Genomic DNA, 16,635 nt, shown 5'->3' on the forward strand with positions numbered 1-16,635 from the left:
ACAGAAAATAAAGTGGTCAATAAGTAAGTGATACAGTGATTATTTTACCCTGATGGTTGTGATATTTATATTAGAGATACTTCTATTATTAATGTTTTAAATATTTCTTGAAATTTTATTTAATATATAATAGCTCTTAAGAAGTGTCATTTTTCAGGTGACGTATCATTTATGGGAAATTTATTTTAATTTAATTTAATTTTATTTAGCCACATTATAAATATTTCCTCTTTAGTAAGGGTGGTAGGGGCTTCTCAGGTGACTCAGTGGTAAAAGAATCTGCCTGCCAATTCAGGAGACACAGAAAACACAGTATATGCTGGCTTGATACCTTAGTCAAGAAGATCCCCTAAAGGAGGAAATGGCAACCCACTCCAGAATCCCGTGGACAGAGGAGACTGGCAGGCTACAGTCCATGGGGTTGTAAGAGTTGGACATGACTGAGTGACTAGGCACACATATTATTTTTGTTGTTATTAATTCTACCTAAATGAGAAAACTGATTACAACATACAATATTGTTTGGAGCTTGTCTACTTGCAAGCGTCTCTCTTAAGTGCATGATGAAGAACAGTAGAGTAGGTTGGATAACTTTTAATTCTACAAAATATGGGCCAAATTTGGGGGAACCAGAAACTACCTTTAGATCCTGAATTTCCTAAATAGATTACTCAATCTTTAAAAAGGAATATTCACTTAATTGTAGATTAGGGAAACACACTACAATGTAGGAGGGCTAGAAAGAGTGTCCAATACTAAGGGAATTTTAAAATATAAAATATCCTATGAACATATAATAACAAAAAGTCCTCTGAATCCTGGCATCAAACATCCTTCATGATGCTTAATTGCAAAGTTAAAACAATCAACAGTACAGTGTATATATTATACTCTATTTTTGTACAGAAAATATTCTAAATTTCTATTTATTTTGTATGCCTTCTGCCCACACCCAGCCACAAAGAATATCCAGATTTTTCTAAGTAAGCACTGCATTTATGTACAGAAAATCATTTTACTGTTTACCTATACAAGCAAAGGAAAATATAGGTAGATGATGAAATTGAAGCATTGCAATTTCTAAATATTTACTTTCTTTTATAGCTTTGAATTTTTAGACACGTGACATAATTCATTCTTAGATGTAAAATAAAATAGCGTGAATTGAATGCCATGACCTTATAATCATATGGATTATGTAAAATTGTAACTCAGCAAAGTTTGAGTAAAAGGTGCCTGATGATTGGAAGAACTTGATTTACAGAACCTTGAGTTTTTTCAGTGAGTTCAGGGAGGGCTTCTGCCAAAGGAGAGTGATGCCTTAGGGGAGGTCTTGAAAGAAAAGCAGCATACCCTGATGGCTGAAGGGAGAGCCCCGTGGAGTGAGTAACATCCTTCATGACATGTAGGGGAAAATTCATGCTGAGTATATGGTGATAAGACAATCTAGTAATGCATCAACTTTGACAAAAGAAGGAACAAGAAAATAAGACAGAACTGGACCATGCAATATTTCTAGATCAGGATGAGTAGTCTTTATATTCTTAAAGCAGAAAAATACTCTTACCTGTTTTAGAAACAAAAGAAACATGTTCTTATTAACACTGTAAAATGTCCATTCTGATTGTGTCATGTGCGTATCATTGGATGTTGTCTTGAGGGGAAGGGTCAGATCCTTGTGGGGAATAACAGTGGTATCTAAATATGCATAATATGTAGCTCAAATTCTGATATTGTCTAAGGAAATGAAAATATATTGATATATTTGAAAAGGATTTGGTAGCAAAAATGAGAATTTTGATGGATTGGCTATGAATAGTGATGGATTAGGGGATGGCAGTGAAAATTCGAATGTGCCAGACTTTCCACCTTAAATAACAAGGAACCATTGCTCAATATAGTTGTGGGGTTGTTTCCCATGAAAATACTGGAATGAAGCAGACTTCAGTTTTCTACATTTAATTTCAGAATTCAAGCCTCTTTCATAAGGAAACAATCAGTGAGCAGATAGATATTTTACACAGAATTCAGAACACTAGTATTTGGAAGGAATACACAAATACAGGTTTAATATTAAAAATATAAATTGCAACATTTATTTCAGCATATTCATACCATAGAGAAAGGTACAACCAGAAAAAATATTTATAAACAATTTCCTAAGTCAGGAAGTTGCTCAAATACTTATAAAAATTACCTTTATATACATTGTCATTTTAATTCACAGAACTACATGTATTGATAAGCGTTAGAGAACAAACTATAAGTAAACACTATTCTTTCTATAAAATATTTAATTCATTTGCATCCTGTGAAATTTTATCAAATACTTTTCTAGTTTTATAATCTAAATAAATATTATTTTACTTTCATTTTAACTTTTTCTTGTGGATTTGCATTTTGTTTTATGTTTTTACTGCTTTATAAAGATCACCAGCAGGAAAAATTCTAAAATATATGATAATCAGTTTTAATGTACCCTGCCAAAAAGAAATGTAGTACTTATCACATACAAAGTTTGACTTTTTCCAGTTTTTAAAAGTAAGATCAAAATGTGACAAAAATATAAAAACAAGATGAATATGAATAAATGAGACAGGCAAACTTATCTGTGTATCTTTAAATTGTAGTTGGAGTAGATAACAGACATTTTCCTTTTGGAATAACTCAAAATCACCTACAGTTCCTGGCTTGACCTTGCTAAAAACAAAGAAAAATAAATAAAATAGTCAGTTTTGGGATAAGCAGTGTGGCAAAAGTTTGGAGACAGATATATTTTCTGTCAAAGAACTGGATTTAGGAAGATCACTACCAGTAACAGAGTAAGAAAAAGTCTTTATCCATTTGTGAGGATTTAAGAGAATGCCACACCAAAATATGCTGCTTTGGCATAATGATTATTTCGAGCTGAAGGCACTTGAGAAACAGCAGATTCAGGAAGGGCTTTATGATTTTTCCTTTCTACCTATAATCAAGACATAACATTTCCTTTTGGAAGCTGCCCACTCTGATGCAGGAAAAGAATAGCATTCTTATCATTGAAAGCTGGGCTTTGACAACAAAATGAACTTGTAAAACAAATGTAGTAAAATACATTTTATTGTTCTTTAGTTTCTCCATGAATTTCTTAGTCACCCTCCCATGACTTCATGCTCCTAGCCTAGGAATCTTCATCTTGTCACATCCACAAAACTTACCATTATTTGATTAAAAAAAAAAGTTACATAAACTTCTGGGTTTAATGACTTCTGGTTTCTGTTTTCTTAAAGAAAAATGAATAATATAATGGTTGTAAATTCAATTTTTAGGCCTTTAGCCTGGGGCATAGCCTCTCACTAGCTTTAGGAAGAGGTAGGGGATAAGCCAGTATATAAAACTTTTTGCTAGGAAATACATGCCTCCAAGTATACATCTTGGTAAGAGATTACTGTGACTCACAAATAACACATACCTCAGTAAGTTATTTCAGTGTTTTTCTGTGTGTGGGAAGATGCAAAAATGTGGATTTATTAAAACACTTCCTGAGATATACATCTAACTAAGGAGCATACTATGTCAAAACATGAAATGACTCATCTTTATTTTCATTCTAAATTCCTCTTATTGGGCAGTGTCATCAGCAACTTCAGAAGCTAATGACTTAACCCTTCTAAAATTGCATAATGAGCAACATTATTTGTTTTATGTTTCTTTTCTTTAAAAGACACTGATGTGCTGGTAAAAAATTAAAATAGTGTATCTGCTTCTACCCCATGAAATCTGTCCTGCTAGTTTAATACATAGGCTTAACCACAGAACCTCAAAGTGTAGAATATCCTTTTTCTTACCCTGAAGAATGGCATACAGAAATACCTGTGTGAAGATACAAAATGTTTCCCTGTTACTGTAAAATTAGAGTCCCTTGGACTGCAAGGAGATCAAACTAGTTAATCTTAAAGGAAATCAGCCCTGAATATTCATTAGATGGACTGATGCTGAATCTGAAGCTCCAATACTTTGGTTACCTGGTGTGAAGAGATGTCTCATTGGGAAAGACCCTGATGCTGGGAAAGATTGAAGGCAAAAGGAGAAGATGACGACAGAGGATGAGATGTTTATGCACCAAGTCCAAGTTCACTCTGCTTGCCTCACGACAGGCCAATGAATCCGAGAGACAAGGTGTTGAGGCAAGGAAGAGACTTTAGTCAGGGAGCCAGCAGACCAAGAAGATGGCAGGCTAGCACCTCAAAATAACCATCTTATCGGGGTCTGGATGCCAGGTTGTTTTGTAGATCAGAGAGAAAGAAGCAATGAGGAACTAAAGTCAAAACGCAGAATAGAGAGGGAGATGCTGTGGGAAAGTAAAGTGAAAGGGTCTTCAGTCTTTCAAAATATCTCCAAGGGACTGTCCAGCCTTCAGGAGGGGTGTGATAGTCTTTTCTATTCACAGAGGGGCAGGGACAAACTATCTCTCCATGAGCTGAACAAAGGCACTTTAGTTTACAGTCAAGCAAAGGGGCAGGGTCTCCAGGCAAGCCACTGAGTACGATTATAATAATAAAAGGAAGTCGAAGAAACAGTTTCCAACATGGAGTCAGAGTTGACTTCCTCCCTGTAACAGTTAGATAGCATCACTGACTCAACAGACATGAATCTGAGCAAACTCTGGGAGATAGTGAAGGACAGGGAAGCTTGGTGTGCTGTAATCCATGGAATTTCAGAGTCGGACTTGACTGAATGACTGAAAAACAAAAATAGAATATTTCCCTGTTATTGTTATAATTGTATATACTTTTGATATTCTGTTGAAAAAGAAAGGGATAAAAATGTTGATGGATAACATAATTTTGGCAATAGTTTCCATGGATATGTATTGCATTAAAAATAAAAACTCATTGGGAATTCATGCAAACAACTTGTTTTAATTATGTACCTGAAAATGACATATCAAAATTTAAAATTAAAAAAAGAAAAAGAAAACCAGCATTGTCATGTGTGAGAAAATTTTGAATCGATATTTTTTTAAAAGATTTTTTTAAAAACTTGACTGCTTAAAATAGTTCTTCTAGTGATTTCATTTGCAAATCAGTCAACTGGGGAATTTTGTTTCAGTGCATAGTATCATTCAAGGGACTGAGGTTAGATTCGGCTTTCTACAAAGTCCCAGATTACTCTGATGCTTCTATGCCACTGACCACACTCTAAATAGCAAAACTTTCAGAGGCAATCTGGTAAAGAAAGAGAAGTGAAAGTGTTAATCTCTTACTTGTGTCCGACTCTTTGTGATCCCATGGACTGTAGCCTGCCAGGTTCCTCTGTCCTGGGAACTCTCCAGGCAAAAATATTGGAGTGAGTATCCATTCTCTTCTCCAGGGGATCTTCCAAACCCAGGAATTGAACCGGGGTCTCCTGCATTGCAGGAAGATTCTTTACCATCTGAGCCGCCAGGGAAGTCCCCAGGTAAAGGACACTTATCCTATAAAGCTTTGATAGAATTTATTTCTTCCAGCACTCCTGTAATCCTTTTTGTTATTAAACTATTTTGAAATAAAACTTGTAAAGCTTTTCATTAACATGGAATGTGGACTTGATAATGGTATTGTTTTTTCTAAGACTTTTTTTTCCTTTTTTCCCCTCTCTTTCTTTGCTTAATTAAATTAGTGTGCTTAAATTATTGACTGTTTAAATATTTTATAAGAATATTAGAAAGTTGATACTTGTTTTTACCATATTAGATATTCAGTTCTTGTACCCTCTAGTTCTAGATTTTTCCTTTTTCCCCCCTACTTATCAAAAATTTCTACCTCTGTGATCATTAGAAATTCTGTAATATTATCTGAAAAAATTTTAGCTATCTAATATTTTCCTGATATTTTTCTAATGAAATTCTCCAGTTATATTTATATGCATACTTAAATCAACATCCACGCTTATGAATAGTACCTGGCTCATTATATGTGTTTAATAAATATTTAATGAATTTGAAGTAAAAGATGGTACATTTATAATGGTCCATCTACTAAATGAAGCAACACTGAGTTATTTAACAGGAACAAATTTTGATCCATGGTTACTATTAAGATATAAATTATTTAAAAAATCAACCTAACTATTATATGGGACTAAATTAGCCAATTTTCCCATTGTAAATGTCTCATGGGCAGGAAATTTATGTTATTTGTCTCTTTATTATTATGACATTGCACTGAGATCTTCTTGAACATAGTAATTACAGAATATCTATTTCAGCATAATTCAAACCAAAATGAAAAGTACAGATATGTCCATATTAGGTTGTATCACTTACATAATTTTAAATACTTACCGTCTGCAAATGTGGTTTGGGAATCAATTCTAAATTGCTTGTTTTAGTTGATCTCTCAAATATTCTGCATGTGTCTGGCCAAGAGCAACCTCTTTCGTTCTAGAACTTTCCTGAAAGCTTTCTTCACATCTTTGTTTCTTAGGGTGTATACAAGAGGATTTACCAGTGGAGTGACTACACAGTAGAATACTGAAATCACTTTACCCATGGTAAAGTTGTACTTGGCTGGAGGGCGAACATAGGCAAAAATAATGGTGCCATAATAGATGGTGACCACAGTGAGGTGGGAGGCGCAGGTGGAGAAAGTTTTCTTCCGAGCCTCTCGGGAAGATAGATTGATTATTGTGACCACAATATTCCCATAGGATGACATAGTGAGAAGAAAAGAACTTAGAATCACAACAGAGCTACATGTGTAACCCAAAGCCTCCACCAAGAAAGTATCTGAGCAGGAGAGTTTAAAAATTGGGTCTGAGTCGCAGAAGAAATGATTAATCTTTTGAGGTCCACAAAAGTTTAGGTAAGAGATGAGTATGGTAGGTAGGAGAGGGGCAATGAAGCCCCCAATCCAAGATCCAGCTGAAAACCGCAGGCACACCTGGAGACTCATGAGGAATGCGTACCTTAGAGGGCTGCATATGGCCACATAGCGATCATAGGCCATCACAGCCAACAGGATGCACTCTGTGGCCCCCAGAGAAAAAAAAAAGTAGTACTGGGTTATACAACCAGCAACGGAGATGGTAACAACCTGTGAGAGACAAGTGGCCAGCAATTTAGGCACTGTGGCTGTCGTGTACCAGATCTCTAGAAAGGACAAATTTCCTAAAAAAATGTACATGGGTGTTTGAAGTGTGGAATCCATGAGAACAATGAAGATGATGAGGGTGTTTCCCATGAGAGAGAGCAGATATACAGTGAGAAACATCACAAATAATGCAAGCCTCAGATAGAGAACACCAGAAAATCCCAGAAAAATAAATTCTGTCACTCTTGTTTGATTTGCCACATTCATATCTCATCTTCTTGGTCTGGAATGAATCAACAAAACCTAGAATATGGCAGATAAGCAAGGAAGGAATATTTCATATTTATTTCATGATGATAATAGACAAAATAATAAAGATTAATGTCTGGCAAAAAAGTTGGTATCTTTATAAGTATTTTTACATCATTTAGTTTATCTAGTTTATGAAATAAATCACAAAGGTAAGCAGTCTAATAATCTACTTTATAAATGAAGAAATTAAGCAAGTATATTTCCTAATTACATCAGTTTAGTTTGAAGGTGATATAGTATAACCAAGTAGGTTGTTTTAAACAACTGCAGGTCAACTAATATATAAAATTGTGGCCATTGGAACAAGCATGCGATTGTCATATCGCTGAAGATTTCACATCCTAGAGGAGGGTGAAGAAATGAACAGCATGTGGATCAGAGGCCAGTGCATTGGGGGTGGGCACTCTCAGAATGGAACCCCTCGGCCATACTAGTAGCCTTATGTAGACAAAGAATTGCCTCCACTTTTAACACTGTAAACCCTGTTACATGGAATCCTTTAGGTTTTGGTGGGAAATTGGTAGATGAGCAAACTGTATCTGCAGACAATTTTTTTAAAAAGCATGAATTTGACATTTATGGACAAGCTTTTGTTCATAAATATTATTTTAACATTTTTAGTTTTTTTTTTAAATCCTTGCATCTATTAATTCTCCTATATTGCTTGTGTGTGTGTGCATGTTGGTTGCTTAGTTGTGTCCAACTCTTTGCAACCCCATAGACTTGTAGCTCACCAGGCCCCTCTGTTCATGGGATTTTTCAGGCAAGAACACTGGAGTAGGTTGCCATTTCCTTCTCCAAAAGGAACTATAGAAAGAAAGAAAGTGAAATTGCTCAGTTGTTTAGGAGCATTCAAAAAATTAATGTTAAAGTCAAATCCATTCATCCTTCAATGTATATAGCATTTTTAAGCACATAACACAGTATTTATAACTATAGTTGTAACTATTTCTTATCAAAATTTAGAAGAAAAAGAAATCTTGTTTTAGAGAAACAATGCTTTTCAACTGTTATATTTATGTATATATTTGCTCTTGTGCCAAAATATCCAGATGATAAAGGCAAATTATAATAGAAAACAATCAATATACATATTAAAACTTTGTATATGTAAAATACATATATTTGTCATTTAAATAAAAGTTCTGACAGTGAAAATATAGACTTTATATCTTCTATATCACAATGAAAAACCAGCTAAATGGAATATGAAAGCAATATGGTTCATATCTACAGGTTTCTGTTGTAAACCTCTGTGGATGTTTTGAATCATAAACCTCTATAGAGAACTGTATATAGGCTTTATGCCACAGCCTTCATGCTCCCTGTGGCTTTCTTATGATAAAGTAGAACTTTTCAGGATATATATGATAAAAATTTAAACCAACATTTTGATATTAATCCCCTAAAACTTCTAAGATTTTTGCCACATTATTCTGAATAATAAAAATAAAACTGTGCTTTTAAAACCAGTTGAAAAGTATTTTTTAAAAATATGACTAGAAATTGACCTAGAATATATAATTTAAGAAAGCCATTCTGCGGAAAGAACTCGGACAAAATATTTTTAATGTATTTGCCTAGTTTGATACTCTGGTATCACAAGAAAAATATTGATGTTTATATTCTTTTTGTAAGACCATGTGTCTGAAGTGTTGTTCAGTCACTCAGTCATGTCCAGCTCTTTGTGACCCCATGGAATGCAATATGCCAGGTTTCCCTGTCCTACACTATCTTCTGGAGTTTGCTCAAACTCATGTGCCAAAGTTATCTCATTGCTATTATCTATATATCTGATAACTGGGAAATATTGAAGGCAGGAGAAGAAGGGGATGACAGAAGATGAGATGGTTGTGGGCATCACCAATTCAGTGAACACGAGTTTGAGCAAGCTCTGGGAGATGGTGAAGGACAGGGAAGCCTGGTGTGCTACAGTCCATGGAGTTGCAAAGAGTCAGACACAACTGAGCAGCTGAACAACAAATAGCATACTATCTAGTCATGCTATAGCATGTCACATGACTAATCTATTGTTACTATTATTATTCTCCTAGAATTAACAAAAGGAAAGAAAAACTGTTTATTTGGAAGGAATATAAGTATAAACTTAACAATAAAATTAATTCAACGCCATCCCAAAAGAAAATACCTTTTCTTTTTAAAAATTATATAATTCTACCATTAGGCAGAAGGGAGTTTTTCACTCTCCAACTATATATATATATACACACACACTTAGTAGGAAACAAACGGAGAAGGAAATAGCAACCCACTCCAGTACTCTTGCCTGGAAAATCCCATGGACGGAGGAGTCTGATAGGCTGCAGTCCATGGGGTCACAGAGTTGGACACGACTGAGTGACTTCACTTTCATTTTTCACTTTCATGCATTGGAGAAGGAAATGGCAACCCACTCCAGTATTCTTGCCTGGAGAATCCCAGGGACGGGGGAGCCTGGTGGGCTGCCATCTATGGGGTCGCACAGAGTCTGACACGACTAAAGTGACTTAGCAGCAGCAGCAGCAGTAGGAAACAATGATAAAAATAAAAATTATTTAACATTTTTATAAAAATATAATAGCATTAAATATAAGGAGAAACTTACATGTAATTTTACTTATTTGATGTCTTAATTGATAAGCCATGATAACTCTTCTTGCATGCCAAATAAATATCTGAGAAACTGTCTCAAATCACAGAAATAATCTAAATAATAGAAAGTATTGCCATGTAACACTACTATTCTCTAGAAAAGTGAGAAATAACACAGGTTATATCCACCCAGGTATACTCACAGCCTGTATTTTTTGGTTATTTTTCAGAAATTTAAGGCTATTATTTATATTTTCTTTAAATGCGCCTTTTCATGCTATTCATGAATTAGATTGCACTGTATTCAATTAGTTTATGAGGGAAATAAGCTGAGGGATCTGCTCCCTGCTATGCCATTGACTTTGGCACACCATCTATGCTACAGATAAACACAAAATTCCTGTGTTTTTTTTTCTTTTTTCTTACTTTGTTTGTCCCTGTGGCCAGGATGTAGATAAAGACATGGTCTGAGATCCCCTTGGGAGAAGTATTAGGATTTCATCAGCCTTGAGACTTGGAGAACTGGCATTTACCTTGGGACATCTACCTGCAGAAATTCTCTGAAGACTTTCCTTTGGTGAAAGTTAGAGTATTCTACTTGTGAGGGTCAAAAGGAAAAGACAAAGTGTGAGAAGCATTTGAAATACCTCCACAGAAACTGAAGAAATATTCTCCTAAATGGCTTAACTGATTGCCACTGCCCATAGAATTTATCCTTCAAGCTATAATTTCAGTACTGTGTCTCAATGTGTCAGCCACCACAGAAGATAGTATTCTCTAGCATACAAAATACAAGCTGCATTCACATTGAAGAATCTTTCTTTTCAATAAAACAAATGAACTAAAAACAACACTGGTTTGACATTTTGATAGCAAATAACTCACCTCAAAAGCATTTACTAAGTGTATGTGGTAAACAAGATTGCCCAGTCAAGCCAGTACCAAGATCGAGTCATTTCACAAATAGTTACAGATGAGGCATAGTACACATGTGCAGAGAGAACGAAAGCATAACAAACCTCAGTATCAGAAGAAGAAAACAGCTAGAATAGTGAAAACAATAAAATAGATGCTGTTCATATACATGCAATGAAAAGAGAATTAGCAATGTAAGTTTCAGGTTGTTTAAATTATTCACAGAAAATAGTGTCTGTTCAGCATGTTGTTTTATAAACAGTTGGTTATCCCACATGCAAGTAAAACAAAAGCACAAATAAATGCCAAGTAGGTCAAACTCTTATGTATTAAAGAAGTAGATTATAAACCAGTAGTCAATGAGGCAGTGGAAGTCGCCAAGAGATATTTGAAAATGTGTGGAGATAGTTTTTATTTCCAGTAACATGAAATGTTGGTTTCATGTGTTAATATTGTCATGAAAGTTGCTTAGATAAGAATCCTTATCCAAGGTTCAAATCCCCTACCCAAGGTATTAATAGTGTTCCCACTGAGTATTGCTATTCTAAAGGTAAGAGATGACATCATTTTATAAATGTTTAGAGCTATAATTTATACATAATAAAATGCACCCATTATAAATATAGAGCCAAATGATTTTCACAAATGTATACACACACATAATTCCAACCATAGTAAAAAATATAGCACTCCTATACTACACAAAGCTTCCTTATGCCCTTTACTCTCACATTATTTCCCCCTTAGACTTAAGCAATGAACGCTTTTCTTTTTGTCACTATAGCTTAGTGACAAATAATATAGCTTTGCTTATTCTAGATTTTCAATTATACAGAATCCATGGGTCATATATTCTTTTCTGTCATCTACCATGATAGATACTTTTCCATGCTGCTGTGTGTTTTGTATGTCTGTTACTTTTTATTATATTGATTTCTATTTCTTTGAATGAATATAAATATCAAAGTTTAATTATCTATTTGCATGTTGGTAGATAATTAGATTGTTTCCAATTTGGGATAAATGAAAACAATATTAATATAAACTTCTATTTACAAATCCTTGCTGCATATATGGTTCATTTCACTTGATTAAACAGCTAGGAAGGCAATTGCTAGCTCATGTGGTAAGTGCTCTATTATTAAACAAGAAATTACCGTAAGATTTCCAAAGTCATTACAGCTTTTTACATTCTCACTTTAATACTTTCTTTTTTTTTTTTTTTTTTTTTTAGCTTTTGTAGTAATTATACAGCGTACTTGATGCCTCACTTTACATTTCTGATGACTAATGATAGAACCTTTTCATGTGTTATCTGGCCATTGTTATGAAATTTCATGTAATACAAAGTAATCAGCTCAAACTAAATAATTAAATGTAAGACCCAACTGTAAAACTGCTAGAAGAAAACATCAGGGAAAGTCTTCTTGACATCAGTCTTTGTAAATAATCTTTTACTATGACATCAAAAGCACAAGAAAATAAAACAAAAATAAATGAAGGGACTATTTTAAACTAAAAGATTCTTCTGCACAGCAAATAATCATCAAGATAAAATAAATCAACATATGGAATGAAATATGTGCAAACTATATATATGATATGGAGTTAATATTCAACAAATATAAGGAGCTCATAATTCATTAATAAAAGTAATAGTTGAAAATGGGGAAAGGACTTACATAGAGATAATGCTAAAGGAAATATTAAATTAACTAACAGGTAAATGTAAAGTCCAACATCACTAATCATCAGGGAAATAAAAATCAAAAACACATGTAAGCAGCTATACATCAATAAAATGAACAACTTAGAGAAATTCTTGGAAAGGTACACCCTCCCAAAAATGAACCAAGGAGAAATAGAAAATATGAACAGACCAATCATAAGTAACAAAATTGAAAGTGGGGTTTAAAACTTCCAACAAACAAGAGTCCAGGAGCAGATAGCTTCACAGGCAAAGCCTGTCAAACATTTAGTGAAAAGCTAACACCTATATTCAAAGAACTGCAAATGGTTTCAGAGGAAGCGACAATCCCAGACTCATTCTATGAGGCCATTGTCACCCCCAGTCCAAAACTACACAGAGATAGCACAAACAAAAAGGAAAATTATAGGCCAATATCACTGACGAACACAGAAAGCCTCTACAAAATACTAGCAAATTGAATTAAAAAAATATATTAAAAGTACCATACAACATGATCAGGTGATATTTATCCCAGGGATGCAAGAATTCTTCAATGTATTAACAAACTGAAGAATAAAAATCATGGGATCATCTCGATAGATGCAGAAAAAAATTTTGACAATGTTCAACTTTTTATCGTTTATGATAAAAAAAAATTCAGAAAGTGATCATAGAGGGAGCCTACCTCAACATAATAAAGGGCATATATGACAAACACACAGCAAACATAATTCTCAGTAGTGAAAAACTGAAAGCATTTCCTCCTAGATCAAGAACAAGAAAAGGATGCTCACCCTCACCACTTTTAATCAACATAGTTCTCTAAGTCCTAGCCATGGCAGTCAGAGAAGAAAAAGAAATAAAAGGAATCCAAATTGGAAAAGAAGTAACTATCCTTGTTTATAGATGACATGATATTATGCATAGAAATCCTAAGGATGTAACCAGAAAACTACTAGAGCTAATCAGTGCAGAAGTTTTTAATCTCCTGGCTTAAATCTATTAGCAATTATTTTATTTTTGATGCTATTTAAAATGGAATTTTTTTGTTAATACTATTTTCAGATAAGTTATTGTTAGGACATAATAGAGCAATTGGTTTTATATGGTAAATTTTATTCTACAACATTATTCTTTTTTTTTGTGTGTGTGTGTGTTGAGGTTTATTTTTTACTGGAGCATAGCTGCTTCACCATGTGTTGTTAATTTCTGCCATCCAGCAAAGTAAATCAGTTATATGTATATATACGTCCAATCATTTTTAGATTTATTTCCCATTTACATCACCACAGATCATTAAGTAGAGTTCCCTATACTATACAATAGGTTCTCATTGGTTATCTATTTTATTCATAATACTGTATAAATATCAACCTAATCTCCCATTCATCTCACCTCTCTCCTTTCTTGGTAACCATAAATTTGTTCTCTATATTTGTGACTCTACTTCTACTTTGAAGGAAGTTTATCTATATCACTTTTCTGCATTCCACATATAAGTGATACTACATGATATTTGTTTTTTCTTTCTGACTTATTTTATTCTGTATGACAATCTCTAGATACACACACATCTCTGCAAATAACACTATTTTGTTCCTTTTTATGGCTAAGTAATATTCCATTCTGTCTATGTACAGAAACTTCTTTATAGGGTCCTCTGTTGGTGAACATTTAGCTGCTTCCATGTCCTGCCTATTGCAAATAGTGCTGAAATGAACATTGGGGTGCATGTAACTATTTTTTTTTAATTGGAGGCTAATTACTTTACAATATTGTGGTGGTTTTTGCTATACATTCACATGAATCGTCCATGGGTGTATATATGTTCCCCGTCTTGAACCCCTCTCCCACCTCTCTCCCCATCCTATCTCTCAGGGTCATCCCAGTGCACCAGCCCTGAGCACCCTGTCTCATGCTTTGAACCTGGACTGGCGATCTGTTTCACATATGATAGTGTACATATTTCAATGCTATTCTCTCAAAACAGCCCACCCTCGCCTTCTCCTACAGAATCCAAAAGTCTGTTTTTACATCTGAGTCTCTTTTGCTGTCTCACATATAGGGTTATTGTTACCATCTTTCTAAATTCCATATATATGTGTTAATATACTGTATTCGTGTTTTTCTTTCTGACTTACTTCACTCTGTATAATAGGCTCCAGTTTCATCCACCTTATTATAACTAATTCAAATGCATTCTTTTTAGTAGTTGAGTGATATTCCATTGTGTATATGTACCACAGCTTTCTTATCCATTTGTCTGCTGATGGACATCTAGGTTGCTTCCATGTCCTGGCTATTGTAAACAGTGATGCAATGAACATTGGGGTACACGTGTCTCTTTAAATTCTGGTTTCCTCAGTGTGTATGCCCAGGAGTGGGATTGCTGGGTCATATGGCAGTTCTATTTCCTGTTTTTTAAGGAATCTCCGCACTGTTCTCCATAGTGGCTGTGCTAGTTTGCATTCCCACCAACAGTGTAAGAGGATTCCTTTTTCTCTGCACCCTCTCCAGCATTTACTGTTTGTAGACTTTCTGATAGCAGCCATTCTACTGCCGTGAGATGGTACCTCATTGTGGTTTTTATTTGCATTTCTCTGACAATGAGTGATGTTGAGCATTTTTTCATGTTTGTAAGCCATCTGTATGTCTTCTTTGGAGAAATGTCTATTCAGTTCTTTGGCCCATTTTTTGATTGGGTCGCTTATTTTTCTGAAATTGAGCTGCAGGAGTTGCTTGTATATTTTTGAGATTAATTCTTTGTCAGTTGCTTCATTTTCTATTATTTTCTCCCATTCTGACAGCTGTTTTTTCACTTTCTTATAGTTTCCTTCATTGTGCAAAAGCGTTTAAGCTTAATCAGATCTAATTAAAGACATAATTAAACTTAAAATTTTGCTTTTATTTCCATTACTCTGGGAAGTGGGTCATAAAGAATCCTAGTATGATTTACATCAGAGAGTGTTTTGCCTATGTTTTCCTCTAGGAGTTTTATAGTTTCTGATCTTACATTTAGATCTTCAATCCATTTTGGGTTTATTTTTGTGTATGGTGTTATAAAGTGTTTAGTTTCATTCTTTTACAAGTGGTTGATCAGTTTTCCCAGCACCATTTGTTAAAGACATTGTCTTTCTCCATTGTATATTCTTGCCTCCTTTGTCAAACATAAGCTGTCCATAGGTGCATGGATTTATCTCTGGGCTTTCTATTTTGGCCCTTTGATCTATATTTCTGTCTTTGTGGCAGTACCATACTGTCTTGATCACTGTAGCTTTGTGGTAGAGCCTGAAGTCAGGAAGGTTGATTCCTCCAGTTCCACACTTCTTTCTCAAGATTGCTTTAACTATTCAAGGTTTTTCATATTTCCATACAAATTGTGAAATTATTTGTTTTAGTTCTCTGAGAAATACCATTGATAGCTTGATAGGGATTGCATTGAACCTATAGATTGCTTTGTGTATTATACTCATTTTCACTATGTTGATTCTTCTGATCCATGAACATAGTATATTTCTCCATGTATTTGTGTCATCTTTGATCTCTTTCATCAGTGTTTTATAGTTTTCTATATATAGGTCTTTTGTTTCTTTAGGTAGATTTATTCCTAAGTATTTTATTCTTTTCATTGCAGTGGTGAATGGAATTGTTTTAATTTCTCTTTCTGTTTTCTCATTGTTAGTGTATAGGAATGCAAGGGATTTCTGTGTGTTAATTTTTTATCCTGCAACTTTACTGTATTCATTCCTTAGCTCTAGTAATTTTCTGGTGGAATATTTAGGGTTTTCTATGTAAAGGATCATGTCATCTGCAAACAGTGAGAGTTTTAATTCTTCTTTTCCAATCTGGATTCCTTTTATTTCTTTTTCTTTTCTGATTGCTGTCGCTAAAACTTCCAAAACTATGTTGAATACTAATGGTGAAAGTGGGCACCCTTGTCTTGTTCCTGACTTTAGGGGAAATGCTTTCAATTATTTACCATTGAGGATAATGTTTGCTGTGGGTTTGTCATATATGGCTTTTATTATGTTGAAGTATGTTCCTACTATGCCTGCTCTTTGGAGGATTTTTATC

General features: G+C 34.3%; 1 protein-coding gene across 1 annotated transcript; it reads right to left on the reverse strand.

Moving 5' to 3' along the window:
• Nucleotides 1–6,359: 6,359 nt before the first annotated feature.
• LOC136167362 (olfactory receptor 5F1-like) lies at nt 6,360–7,319 on the reverse strand. The gene has a single exon (XM_065934965.1). It carries the CDS (start codon nt 7,317–7,319, stop codon nt 6,360–6,362), a length of 960 nt encoding a protein of 319 aa, XP_065791037.1.
• Nucleotides 7,320–16,635: the final 9,316 nt, after the last annotated feature.

The sequence above is a fragment of the Muntiacus reevesi genome, chromosome 1 (genome assembly GCF_963930625.1).
Source record: "Muntiacus reevesi chromosome 1, mMunRee1.1, whole genome shotgun sequence".
Classification (NCBI taxonomy): domain Eukaryota; kingdom Metazoa; phylum Chordata; class Mammalia; order Artiodactyla; family Cervidae; genus Muntiacus; species Muntiacus reevesi.

Excerpts from the sequence above, each read along its gene's own strand:
- LOC136167362 (XM_065934965.1), bottom strand. The coding sequence starts at position 7,319 with ATGAATGTGGCAAATCAAACAAGAGTGACAGAATTTATTTTTCTGGGA.